Here is a 13,858-nt window from a genome sequence, read left to right as displayed (position 1 = left end):
TCTCTGCCCTGATAACCCTCACATTGGGTAGCTCCTACTATCTGGCTCCTCCATCTTGCCCCTGAACCAGTACACTATAAATGTACATATATAACCTAACTTAACACATAGCAATACTTTTATTCTTCTCTTAGGGGCTCTCTATTAAAATGGCTGTTACAAGACTTCTCCTTTCTCTACTATCCATTAATTACACCACTCCTCCTTTATTCTCAGATGGTAATTTTTACCTTCTATTTTTATTGGGATTAAAGCCATCTGAATCAGACTCCTACTACTCCCCTTTTCTACTCTCCTAATCTTTATTGCTATCAAGAGGTCTTCACCTCTTTCCCTTTGGTCTTATATTAAGAGGGTAGACTTCTTTCTTGCTAAAGCTGAGCCCACCCTCCAATCCATTCCTTCTGCCTGCTCTGACATCTCATTTTAGTTATCATACCTACTCTAACCCCCTAATTCAGTCTCTTCCTCTTTACTGATTCCTTCCCCTTAGCCAAATACAAGTTAAGTTCTCAACTTTTGGGGGGGAGGAGGGAATTTTCCTTTATCTATACCACCTCCTCAAGCTATGGTCACGTCTTTTCTTTCACTGCCAAGTTCTTGGAAAGAATAGTTTAAACACCACCTCCATTTCAGGGAAGTGGATTAGAGCACTGGAGCTGGCATTAGGAAGACCTAAATTTTAATCTGGCCATAGAAATTTACTAGCTACGTGACCCTGGACAAGTAACTTAACCTCTACCTGCCTCAGTTTCTACATCTGTAAATTGGGAATGATAATAACATCTATCTTGTGGAGTTGCTATGAGGATCAAATGAGATGATATTTGTAAAACCCTTTGCAAACCTTAAAACAATATATAAAGTACTTGCTATTATTTTTTTTTAATCTCTTGCAATCTGGTGTCTCTTGCAATCACTCTTTTACTAGAACAGCTTTTTCCAAGGTCATGAGTCACCTTCTTACCACAAAGTCTAATGATCTTTTCTTCTTTCCTCATCCTCCTTGACTTCCCTCTATCTACCCCCTTTCTCTTGACACCCTCATCACTCCTGTTTTCTAAAACACACTAGACTCATTCTCCATCTCCAAGATTACTCTTCTATCTACTATGATAATTCCTCGTTTGTCTTAAACATAAGTATTGTAAAAGTTTCTGTCTTGCATGCTCTTCTTCCATCTCTTTACACTCCATTCCTATAGCTTCAAGTATCATCTCCATGTTGATATCTGCTAAATCTATACCTCCTCCTCCTCCCCTCCCCAGAGCTCTAATCCCTTATTTCCAGCTCCTTATACTCATCCATCTTAGATGCCCCATGCATCTCTAAAACTCAACATTCATGAAACTGAATTCATCATCTCTTCTTCTAAACCTGTCCCTATCCTATCCCTACTTTTAAGTCCTCTAGCTTTTACCATGGTGTGACCATCTTCCCAATTACTTAGGCTTATAACATTTGGATTATTTTTTTACTCTTTCCTCCTCCTTACTTCATAAATCCAACCATTTTTTAAGTACTGTTCTTTATACCTAGAAATCTTTCTACTTCTCAATTGGATCTCCAGTGCATTCCCACAATAACTACCCTAATTCAGGACCTCATATTTTCTCACTTAAACTGTTGTAATGGCCTACAGAACTGGCTTTCTTTCCTCTATAATATTCCCTCTCCAATCTGAGGAATTTTCCTAATATACCACCACGGTCATGTTAACTCCTCTACGCAAAAACTTTCTATGTCTACTCATTATCTAGCAAATAAAGTTTAAAATCCTAATTCTGGTATTCAAAATCTTCCACAATCTGACTCTAACCTCACTGTTTTGACTTTGTATCTTTTACAACTCGCTTCAGATTTCCTACATTCAGCCAAACTGGACTACTCTTCATCCCCTACTTTTATTTTTTTTCACGGCCAGGCCTTTCTTCCCCACTATCTCTTACGAATATGGGGATAATAATTTCACCCTAAACCCAAGAGCCCTGGAAGCAAAAACGGTTTCAGTCCAGAGCCCTCTGACATCATCCTATGAAGCAAAATCTTTGGAGATGCAGTCTGACAATTGTTTCTCCAGGTGAAGTAGCTGTAGCTACTAAAAAAAAAAAACAACACAGAAAAGAAAGTTCTGACAAAGAAAATTCTGGAAATCCCAGTCCTTGGCTTTTTCAAATGGTTCATCAGAGTAATAAATATAATCTTACCAGTGGAAATTACATCAAAGAAGAAGCATTAAAATCCTCTTTGCTGCTGCACCCTAAGGAATACAGAATCTTTCCATCTGACTTGTAGCTGAAACCTTCCACATATAGTATCTCCCCAATCTGAATGTGAGCTCCTTGAGAGCTGGAGTTGTCTTTTTCTTCTATTTGTATCTTCAGCACTTAATACAGTGCTCTGCATAAAGTAAGTGCTTACTAAATGCTTTATCCGTTCATGTCATACTCCATAAGTCCTCCCCTTTCTGTCTGATGAAGTCCCTCCCTTCCTTCCATGTTCAACTCAGAGATCACCTCTTCAATGCAGTATTCTCTGTTCCCCTTTTCCCCAGGTGAAAGTCATGTCAGATTTTTTTGGTAGTATTAAAATACTATCACACTTGCCCTTGTATCACACAAAATGTTCTTTCTCTTGGGGGAAGCTAGGTGGCACAGTGGATAAAGCACCAGCCCTGGATTCAGGAGGACCTGAGTGCAAAATCTGGCCTCAGACACTTGATGGTTACTAGCTGTGTGACTAGCAAGTCACTTAAACCTCATTGCCCCACCAAAAAAAGGAAAAAAATGTTCTTCCTCTCCTCCAACCCCATCCAACTATAAAGTTCATGAGGTCTTTATCATTTTTCACCTTTATACCTTCAGCACTCAGGACAGTATCTTGTATTTTATAGGTGCTTAATAAATGTTAACAGAGTCCCCTTTACCCCAAAAATGGAAAAGCATGAAGATATCTACAACAGTCAACTATCTGTAAGAAAACAATGACTGAGCTAGTACACCTCTAGTTCTCCCTTTATCTTCAGAGATTCATTCTGTTTCTCCCATATCAAATACTTATCTACCTAGATGCAATTAGAGCCAGATTTTCCCCAGGATATAAGTTTCCCCTCTAAAAATGAATTTGCAATCTGGGGGAGTTGTCATTCCTCTTTTAGGGGACTCAATTTCACCATCATACCCTTTTCAACTCTGTTTTATATGTGTTTGCTCCTCACCTGGGGTCATAATCTTGCTCATGCCCTGGACCCAGTTCAATTTCATAAGACATATATATATATATCTCAGAAGACTCATATCAAGTCAGGCCTACTATGAGTATCCTCATTTGCTGCACAAATGCTGTGCAACTGGATTCTGGTCCCCGATTCTTATAAATATTTTGCCTGGGACCTGACTCTGGCAGTCAAGGCCTCTTAAGATCTGGTCTCCACTTCCCAGTTACCCTGCTCTTAGTCTGGATTCTCATCTATAAAGTAAGATTCTTCAGGACATTGACCCAATTTGTGACTGTCTCTCTGTTAGCCATTTGGTCCTCCCTTTTTATGCTAATATCCAGGATAATTTAACTTGTTTTATTTATTGGGAAACATATGGCCCACCCACTCTCCTTTGTCATTTCTCACCTCCCCACATTGAACCTCCTCTATTGAACCATTCTTCCCAATGTCTTGCAGCCTCCTGGACCTGAAACTGACCCATGAACCTAGAACCTGATCTTCGTATGTGCTTCCTTCCTGGTCCAAAACCCCAAATGTTGAATTTGGCACCTGAAGCCTATGACTTGAATGTCTCTCTTAAGCCTATTGGATATTCACACATCCTTCCAATATTCACTGACTCTTCCTGGCTCCTCTCAGTGAATAGTATCCCAATGCCTTTTCCTGCCTGTCCCATCCTGTCACTCCCTAAACCTTGGTGTTGGTACCCTTTACTTGGTTATCAATATACCATTATTAGGATTAAATGTATAAAGGTGCAAGGGCCCTCAGAAGACATCTAGGTCTTCCTTGTGTCTACCAAGGAATAATTTTAGTGGACTAAATGGCATCCTATAACTTAGTCCTGTTTAGGAGCATAAATTTTATTTATACCATCTATAACCATTATTACTAAAAGGGAATAGTAGATTACATAATCCTAAACATGTGGTTTTAGAACACATTATAGTCTTTTGGGGTTTTTTTTGTTTGTTTGTTTGTTTGTTTGTTTAGTGAGGCAGTTGGGGTTAAGTGACTTGCCCAGGGTCACACAGCTAGTAAGTGTTAAGTGTCTGAGGCCGTATTTGAACTCGGGTACTCCTGACTCCAGGGCCGGGTGCTCTATCCACTGAGCCACCTAGCTGCCCCCATTATAGTCTTTTAAAATATAGATTGACTAGCCTAATTATCTTTTAATTAGACTAAAATCCAAGTTAATTGTAATTCCCTGTCCACCAACAACTTAACAAGGGAAATGCACGGCTAGAGTATATTAAAGAAAAGTCAGGGATATAATTTTGTTGATATAATCTGGTTGTAGATTATCTGCTTTTCATCATTAGGCAAAAGTTCATTCCTAAAAAGAAGGTTCTATTTAGCCAGGAGGCAATTTGTCCTATAAGTTAATGAGCATGTAAATATTTTTTCTCATATAAAAGAACAGAGCGAACTGGAAACTGGCCAAACTTATCAGTATTTTCTATAGACAAGTTCCATCCTGATCTCTGTAGTCAATTACAAACTTCTCTGCTCTTTACCCCTCCCTTCACACCCCCTTCAAATACCTATAGCATTTTCTTTATGTACTTATGGTTTATTTATGTTATATTTGTATTTTACTGGACATTCAAAGAACACTTTAAGGAAATAATGATTCCTAAAGAATAGGTCTATAGTTATAATTTTATACAAAAGCGTTACCTGTGTATGAGCAGTATCTCCCTACTAGATTAGAGCTTCATGAGGGCACAGATCTTGTCTTATTTAATCTTTGTATCTTCCCCAATGCCTAACTCAGTGATATGCCCATAATAGATGCTTAACAAATGTCTGTTTAGTTAATTGAACCAGAGGTAGGTCAACCTTTTTTCCTATGGAACAACTTTTTCCCTATGGAACAGGAAGACTGGTCATGGTATAAAGCTTTATCCCTGAGAATTAGATTATACTGGATATTATACTCAGTGATATCTGAGAGATAAGAAGGGCATGACCTTAATTGTATGTCTCTGACCTGAACAATGGGGTTTCCATGAGAACTCACGAGGCTCTCTCCTAGGGAGGGCTTGAATGCACCATACGGTGGGGAAATGAATCTTGAGACCCTTGGAAACTCTGATAATAAGAAGAACTAGATTAAAAAGATTGAATCATAGTAGAAATGCATCAGCAGTCATTTTCAAGAGAACTAAAGAAAGAGAAGTCTTTCAGGGCATTTGTGCAGAGAGGAAAAGCTGAACTAGAGTGCAGAGATGAACTAATGAGTTGTGATGATGCTCAATGCTTCTTTGCATCCATTTTTAGTCATTATTGTGTGCCATGGAAAAAAGTTTCTGTTAAGTGGAATGACCTTCAATTTGATTTCCAAAGTTCTGCAGGGAATTCACAGAACACTATAAGGAAATAATGACTCCCAAAGAGCCCATCTATTGTGATAATTTTTATCAGCTTCCAAAGAAAGAATTTACCTTTTTTCCCTGTCTCCACCCCCCCCCCCATTTTCCCAGTTGTATTGGTAGTTAACTACAAAAAGGTGTTTGGGGGAGGCTATAGAAACTTCAATGATGTCCTTGCAGAAAAAGTTAAAGCTCTGGTGACAAAAGTAATTTTTCACTCATCTTTGCTTCCAGTGAGCATTTCACAGCTAAATTACAGACACAGGTAGCAAATTTTCATCTATTTAGGCATCTTGGGTTGCTCTTCTCTAGCCTCTGTAGATATGTACTCATAGGACTTTGGACCTAAGGGCCACGTGACCAGAGCTATTAAGACAAAGTAACATGAATCCAACCAGACAGAGCCTGTTTTATGTAAATTTTCTTTCAGCTTCTTATCAGGATATGGAGATACACAATGTAGGTGGATTGGAAAAACATCACCCATAGTTGTTTACTAACCTTGTTTGATGCAGGTGAAATCTGTAGTCCAACTTTTATCCCAAAACATCTTTTGCTTCTGATACTGAAACCGCTAAAACCAAAACATCCATAGTAAGAAAACTGTCCAACAAAAAAGCATGTAGTAAGCACTTATTGTATGCCAAACATCGTACTAAGCTTCGGGAGTACAAAGAAAGATGAAAATACAGCCCGGCCCCCGAGGAGTTCACATTCTAATGAGCAAACAACAAATATTTGGACTGTTATGCTATAAAAATTATGATCATTTCATGCATAACTCACATTAGTGGGCATTATCATTTCTAAAACTCCTAAAGATAATAATTATACTATCAAATAAAGATAAGCTGATTATAAATTACCCAATAAAGGATCCTATGTATAAATAATAATAAAAATGAAAAACTAATCATTGGAACATTTGAGACAATGCCAGTTTACTTGAATTCACTTTTGTGTGTCTCTACATACTTTGCCTCCATATTAAAATAATAAGATAGATAATAAAAATTGCTGACATTTGGGAAGCTAGCATTTTGCATGCATTATCCCATTTAATACTGCTGACTCCCTTCTCTTTGTATATATTTGGAATCTTTGAAAGGAGGAAGACTATGACATAGGTTAATGAGTGATAGGCCTCATTTACAATCTCTTTTATCTGAAATAATGGAAAGGAACATGGCCTCAATAACCCCAAACAGCAGGAAATCCTAAATTATTGGTATTTGGCTGTGGAATATATTACAAAAATTTTGGAGACTAGCTGTGCCTTCCAATTTTAGAATAATATTCAAATGAATTCACATTTCCTAAATATATACTAACTGACTGCAGGGGAAACAGAGAAGCCAGGGTGGACTAAAGAGGTCACATAAATGGCTAGTGAGCAAGCTTTTTATATGTTTTCTTTTCATGTTATGTTCTTTCCATATATACTTTTCATGTCTCTCCATTACATGATAAACAATTTTAAGTGTCCCTCTGGTAACAATGAAAAGAGTACACTGGCTCTGGAATCAGAGGATCTGGGTTCAAATCCTACCTCTTATGCTTACCACATGTGTGACCTTTAAATCATTTAGAATCCCTGAGCCTCAGTTTACTCATCTATAAAATGAGAGTGTTGGACTTGAGACCCTCTAAGGTCCCTCCAAGGTTCAAATCTGTGCTCTCATGATATTCTCAAATGCTATAACAAATTGAATCGTATTCTGCATATAGCCATAATTAATTGAGTCCTTTGGGACTCAGGAATAACATTCCATTCAACTTCCAACAGTATCTGTGAAATGCCCCACTTTTGCAAAGCAGTAAATGAGGCTGTGTAAGTCTCAAGCTACAAGGAATAATGTACTACAGGTAAAACAACAGAAGAAAAAAAATTGAAGATCATCAATAAATACCACTATTGGGGGGGGCCAATATATATAAATGAAGACAGAAGGGAAAAAATCACTTTTAAAAGCTCTCATTTCATCATGAGATCATAGCATTAGAGTTGGAAGGGACCTCAGAGACCATCTTTCATTTTACAGATGAGACCCAAGAAAGTTAAATAAGCTGACAACTTCCCCAAGTTTGTATCAGTAGGAAGTACCAGAGGTCAAATTTGAATCCAGGCCCTCTGACTCTTACCCCACTGATCTTTACACTCTACCATCCTGCTTCATTCCCCCTGGGATCTCACATAAGCATCACCTCCCTCTTTTCATCTCTTCTTTATTAAGCTAAATGAAGCCAAAACCAATAGAGAAAGGACCAGTTATTGGAGGAGTCTGGGCTATGACAAACAAAATTTGGAATGACTTGGGCCAATCAAAGTTACCCTATCTCCTAAAGAGGGTTTGAATTCTACAGATGATTACTGCAACTTTCTGCTTGGTTTAAGTTTTGTTGTCTCCACCTCAGCCACTGGTCAAGGGTTGATCAGGAGCAGTGTTGGGATCATGGATAAAATGGATAATTCTAAGTAGAGACTTAGAGCTGAAAGGGACCTCTGAGGCCACTTGGTCCAACCCCCTCATGCTATAGATGAGCCAAAGGTAGTTTAGAGAGGTTAAGTGAACTTTTTCTTTTTTTTTCTTCTTTTTTTTTTTTTTTAGTGAGGCAGTTGGGGTTAAGTGACTTGCCCAGGGTCACACAGCTAGTAAGTGTTAAGTGTCTGAGGCCAGGTTTGAACTCAGGTCCGTCTGAATCCAGGGCCGGTGCTTTATCCACTGCGCCACCTAGCTGCTCCCAAGTGACTTTCAAAAATCACTCAGAAAGGTAGGAAGTCATGGAGCCAAGATATAAATCCAAATCCTCTTGACTCCACTGTATACACAAACCAAAGTTGCCAAGAATGGCCAGTCCTAGCAGATATATAGGATTTAAAGCTTGTAGGAACCATTAATATGGCCTAGTCCAAAATTCTCTTTTTTACAGAGGAAGAAACTGAATCCCAGAAAGGGAAGTGATTTGGCCACGGTCATACAGACATAAGTAACTTATACCAGAAACCAAAAGCCAGAGAGGTTGAGTGATTAGTTTAAATTCATACAAGTGAAAAGCAACAGAACTAAGATTCAAAGCCAGTTTCAAATGCAGAATTCATTCCACTATGCCTTATGGCTGAATTTAGGTCTTTTCTTCTGGCCAGCTAGTGAGTCAATTTGCGAAACAGAAACAGAATCCATAAATACCATCATCTTTCCCATGAAACAATCTCCCAAAGCATGACTAGGCAGCAATATTTAGGCTCAGTACTTATCCCTCATACTCTTAAGACATATGCAGAGGTATCTGTTTGGGATGAATAGTCTCTTGTCTGATCAGATCTAACATTACAGGGAATTCTGACATCACAGAATATTGGAGCTAGAAGAACTTTGGGGATAATGGATTAATTACACCACCTTAATACTTCAATGAGGAAACTGAGACACAAAGAGAAGTAGTGTTTTGCACAAAGTCATAAAGCTGGCTAAAGGTAGACCTGGGGTTAGAAAGCTAAGTTTAGAAACTAGAGTTCTTTCCATCAAACCACTCTATACAAAGGATGAGGTGGTAGGTTTAGACAAAGAAGGAGAAATCTAGAAAACAAGTAGCTAAGAAAAAATAACAGAAATGTTAAGCAAAACCTACCATGATTATCAGAACGAAAGCAGTACAAACTAAACAGCTTGGCAAAACAATGGCTACCCAGACATCTGTAGTAAGTGGGCATTCCCCACAGTCCACTGGGCATATGGAACACCCCTCATCCTTTTCACACAGGCCATCCCCACATACTGAACAGAAGGGGGGGGGGAATAACAACAGAATGTTAGGAAATGAATAATTTCTGAGCCAAAGAGAGGAAAACTAATAAAAAACAAAAATCAGTATGGCCTAGGGGGGTGTGGAGCCCTGAGTTCTAACTAATGGTAAACCTGGGTTTAGAGCAGTCCCTGAAACTAGCTAGAGTAGACACGGCATCTCATTAATCTATGCCTCATTTCAAACATTTATAAAATGCAGTGGGGCCAGATGATCTCAAAAGTCTCTTCCAGCTTCAACATCCTATGATAGGGACTTATGATGCCAAGGTTTACTCTGAATGTCGTTTCCAATGAGACAGTATGGTGTAATGGGGAAAAAACCACGAGACTTAGAATTAAAGAAACTGGGGTTGAATTCTTGTTTTGTCACTTATTATCTGTGCGACCTTGGGCAAGTCACAACTTTCTTGGGCCTCAGTTTCGTCCTCTGTAAAATAAGAGGGATGAACTAGATGAGTGTAAATATCAGCTTTGAAGCCTATAAATTCTAATTCTGTTATTCTTTAACCCAAGAGACCCTTCAAATTGATTTTTTTTTTTAGTGAGGCAATTGGGGTTAAGTGACTTGCCCAGGGTCACACAGCTAGTAAGTGTTAAGTGTCTGAGGCTGGATTTGAACTCAGGTCCTCCTGAATCCAGGGCCGGTGCTCTATCCACTGCGCCATCTAGCTGCCCCCCCCAAAATTGATTTTTAAAGTGACTCAGTTTATAAAAAACAAAATATATATACCTTGCCTATTTAGGCAGGTTTGCAGGACAGTATGCATTTCACTGAACAAAGACAGAAACAACATATAGTTTATGATGGCAAGTAGATGGGAACTTTCACATAGATTTCTCTGTGAACTTCCAATTCCATTTCTAACAGTATCCCAAGAGCATGTTTAGGATGAGGCTATTCTAGCCCCAAAGCTCCTCCATCCAGGCTACTTGAGTAAGCTTCTCCAAAAATGTACTAAATGACTCGTCACTGGTCTCAATGCAGCACCATTTAGGTGAGCACATCAGTGCATGAAATAGTTTCTGATTAGCTCAGAAGTTAGCACAGTTGCTGGGTAGTAGCTTAAGTACTGCGGAAGTTTAATCCAATGGAACAAATAATATGCCAGGGACTGATTGTACAAGAATTCAACATGACTCCCTCCTAAGGGGCTTGTGATTGGCATCGGACAGGCCCAACCCATGCCAGGTCTGGCAATGAGTAAGAACATAGAGCTCAGAATGCATTCCTACTGGCAGAGAAGTGCCTTCAGTCTTCCATGCTGCCAAGGGCATGGTTTGTAATTGCCTTCAGGAGCCCTGAGGGGTTCTGGCAGCTTCCTAAAAGATATTGGACACAAATGCTATTCAGACATATAGGTGAAGTTTAACCTTCTTGTACTCCAGTGATCTGCTTGGCATCAAAAAATAGACATTTCTTCAAGCTACTATGGTAACTCAGAGCCTATTTCCTCCCCTGAGTCTAAGGTTAAACCATCTGCTATAAGGTCTTTATATTGGACTCCCACAGAAGCCACCATGTGGAAAATCTACAGGGATCTATTCATGAACCCTGAGGGCAGTTGCGCATGCAACACACTTCCTTGAGGACCCAAGCTCCTGCTGCTTGGCATCCATCCTATGCATACCCAAAGACTTCTTAGGAACCCTGTTGACTAGAGTCATATCGAATGTAGAATGAAGCCAGCATTTGTAACAGAATTTATCTGTCTGCTCCAGTCTGTATGCATGGCAGCAATCAATGGGGTCTGAGTCATTGCCTATTATCCTTCCAATGCAGAACACACATTTAATGGTATCGGAATAATCTACTAACCTCTCCCAACTGGTACAGAAAATTAAGCAGAGTCTGAGACAGGGGGCTTATGAACTTGTATCAATAAGCACTGAAAAAAAGAATCTATTGAAGAGAATTCACTCCTTTGACCCAGAAATACCACTACTAGGTCTGTATCCCAAAGAGATTAAAGAAAAGCTAAAAGGACCTACATGTACAAAAATATTTATAGCAGCTCTTTTTTGTGGTGGAAAAGAATTGGAAACTGAAGGAATGCCCATTAATTGGGAAATGACTGAACAAGTTGTGTTATATAATTCTGATGAAATACTATTGTGCTATAAGAAATTATGAGGGAGATGGTTTCAGAAAAACTTGGGAAAACTTATATGAACTTACATAAATTAAAGTAAGTAGAACAAGAAAAACATTGTATATAGTAACAGCAATATTGTAACAATAATCAATAATAAAGACAGCCACTCTGATCAATATAATTATCCAAGACAATTCCAAAGAGCCCTTGATAAAAAATGTTATCTACTTGCAGAGAGAGAAATGATGAACTCTGAGTTCAGATTAAAGCATGCTTTTTTTACTTTTTCTTGCTTGTTTTTGTTTTTGTAACATGTCTAATAGAGAAATATGTTTTGCATGATATCACATGTATAATTGATATCATACTGCTTGGCTCCTCAGGTGGGAGAGGGGCTAAAGGAAGGGAGAAAATTTGGAACTTAATTTTTTAATGAATGTTAACAAATAAATACATAGGTTTTGTTGTTGGGTTTTTGGGGTTTTTTGTGTGGTTTTTTGGCAGGACAATGAGGGTTAAGTGACTTGCCCAGGATCACACAGCTAGTAAGTGTCAAGTGTCTGAGGTCGGATTTGAACTCAGGTCCTCCTGAATCGAGGACCAGTGCTTTATCCACTGCGCCACCTAGCTGCCCCATAGGTTTGTTGTTTTTTTTTTTTAAAGAAAGATTTCATTGTAGGAAATAGCCTTTTTATTTATCCTATTTTTAACTATGCCTTTTTTTGCCCCTTTATCCATTTTATCCATTTCTAACCTTATGCCTTCCCTCTTTCCCAATGATCCATCTCTTATAACAATGCTCTTAAAAGAAAAAGATAAAAAGCAATTCAACAAAATCAGTAACACATGCAATATCTATGGGAGATACTTCAACAACAACAAAAAATTTTAGCTATAGAACTGAAAGGGATCTTGGAGATCAACTAGCCTATCCACCTTGTTTTACACAGGGAATAAAAAAAGGAGAGAGAGAGAGAGAGAGAGAGAGAGAGAGAGAGAGAGAGAGAGAGAATGAATCAGCAGCAACAGAAATCTGGATTCAAATCCTTCCAGTGATGCTTGCTAGTTGCATCATCATAATCAAAGCACTTAATTTCTTAGAAACTCGGGTTCTTGTCTATAAAATGGGGGTGAAAACTGCTGTGCCTACCTCCTAGCATTATTGAGACTCAAAAATCGCATATCCAGCACTTTGTCAACCTTAAAACACTACAGTCAGTTATTATTATTATTATTGCTCAAGGTCACATAGCAAGTTATTGACAGAATAAAAACCCAAATCTAGGTCACCTGACTCCTAGTTCTGTGGTATTACAAAGTGCCTCGGGGGCAGCTAGGTGGTACAGTGCATAGAGCACCAGCCCTGGAGTCAGGAGTACCTGAGTCCAAATCTGGCCTCAGACACTTAACACTTACTAGCTGTGTGACTCTGGGCAAGTCACTTAACCCCAAATGCCTCACTAAAAAAATAAATAAAATAATATAAAGTGCCTCCACAGAGACTTAGGTAGGGCATATCTGCCACAGTTGCCTTGAGAAAAGTTCATAGGAAGTGGCCCAGTGTGGCCAATGACCATCGACATACTCCAGGACAAACTCCACAGACCCTCTCTGTGGAATGAGAAACTATCTTACCTGTTGCAGGTAGTACTGTGGTTTGGGCTTCCAAACCTCTTTCCAACTCTGATGTGAGCAATAAGAGAAGTAACACCTACATGGACTAACACAACCTAGAAAAGACAAAGGCAAACCACAGTAGACTGCGCGACTCCAGTGTTGTTAATTCATCCATTTCCCTTCCTTCATGGGCTGCTGCTTTTAAAGAATAATAATGATCCGTATCTGCCTCCCAGGCACTTGTATCAATAGCATCAAACTCTTCCTTCCATTCAAATGAACAAAATATACAGAACATTAAGGTCACCCTATGGGTATTGAATGTGCTACAGGCTGAATTTGATTCTTCAACTTGAACTTCTGTTTAGCTGCTGAAAATAATTTCTCTCTTAAGGGCATATTCGACAGTGAGAAACAACTGCTCTCATTTTCTCTTGGTCTTGCCCTTGCAACATCACTTGGGAATACAGGACTTTCGGAACCAATGTACACAATCAGATGCATTTATCACACACTAGCAGGATGGAAATGGAACCTATATCTCTTCCCCTACCTCCACAAAGGAATTACTGGGAAAATATCTTAGATCATCTGGACCATTCTTCAAAATCACAAGAGAAGGCTCCTCTACATCTATCATTATATGTGCAAATTTCTCTTAATTTTGTTGGGTTTTAATATCTAATTCAACGATTCCCCAAAACTATAGTCTATGGGACTCCATGCCTTGGAGTTATTGCAAGCAGT

At 38.9% G+C, this 13,858-nt stretch overlaps 1 protein-coding gene across 1 annotated transcript in view; it reads right to left on the bottom strand.

Annotated features, from left to right (window-relative positions):
• Nucleotides 1-13,858, bottom strand: part of LOC122751601 (atrial natriuretic peptide receptor 2-like) — a 137,270-nt gene that overhangs the window by 88,857 nt on the left and 34,555 nt on the right. Inside the window, 4 exon segments of the mRNA XM_043998712.1 lie at nucleotides 6,097-6,169; nucleotides 9,226-9,371; nucleotides 13,130-13,170; nucleotides 13,172-13,224. Of these exon segments, the coding sequence (XP_043854647.1) occupies nucleotides 6,097-6,169; nucleotides 9,226-9,371; nucleotides 13,130-13,170; nucleotides 13,172-13,224 (313 nt within the window).

This window comes from Dromiciops gliroides, chromosome 1 (assembly GCF_019393635.1).
Source record: "Dromiciops gliroides isolate mDroGli1 chromosome 1, mDroGli1.pri, whole genome shotgun sequence".
Taxonomy (NCBI): domain Eukaryota; kingdom Metazoa; phylum Chordata; class Mammalia; order Microbiotheria; family Microbiotheriidae; genus Dromiciops; species Dromiciops gliroides.
Note: the sequence above shows the minus strand (reverse complement) of the source record. Positions and strands in the feature narration are given on the sequence as shown.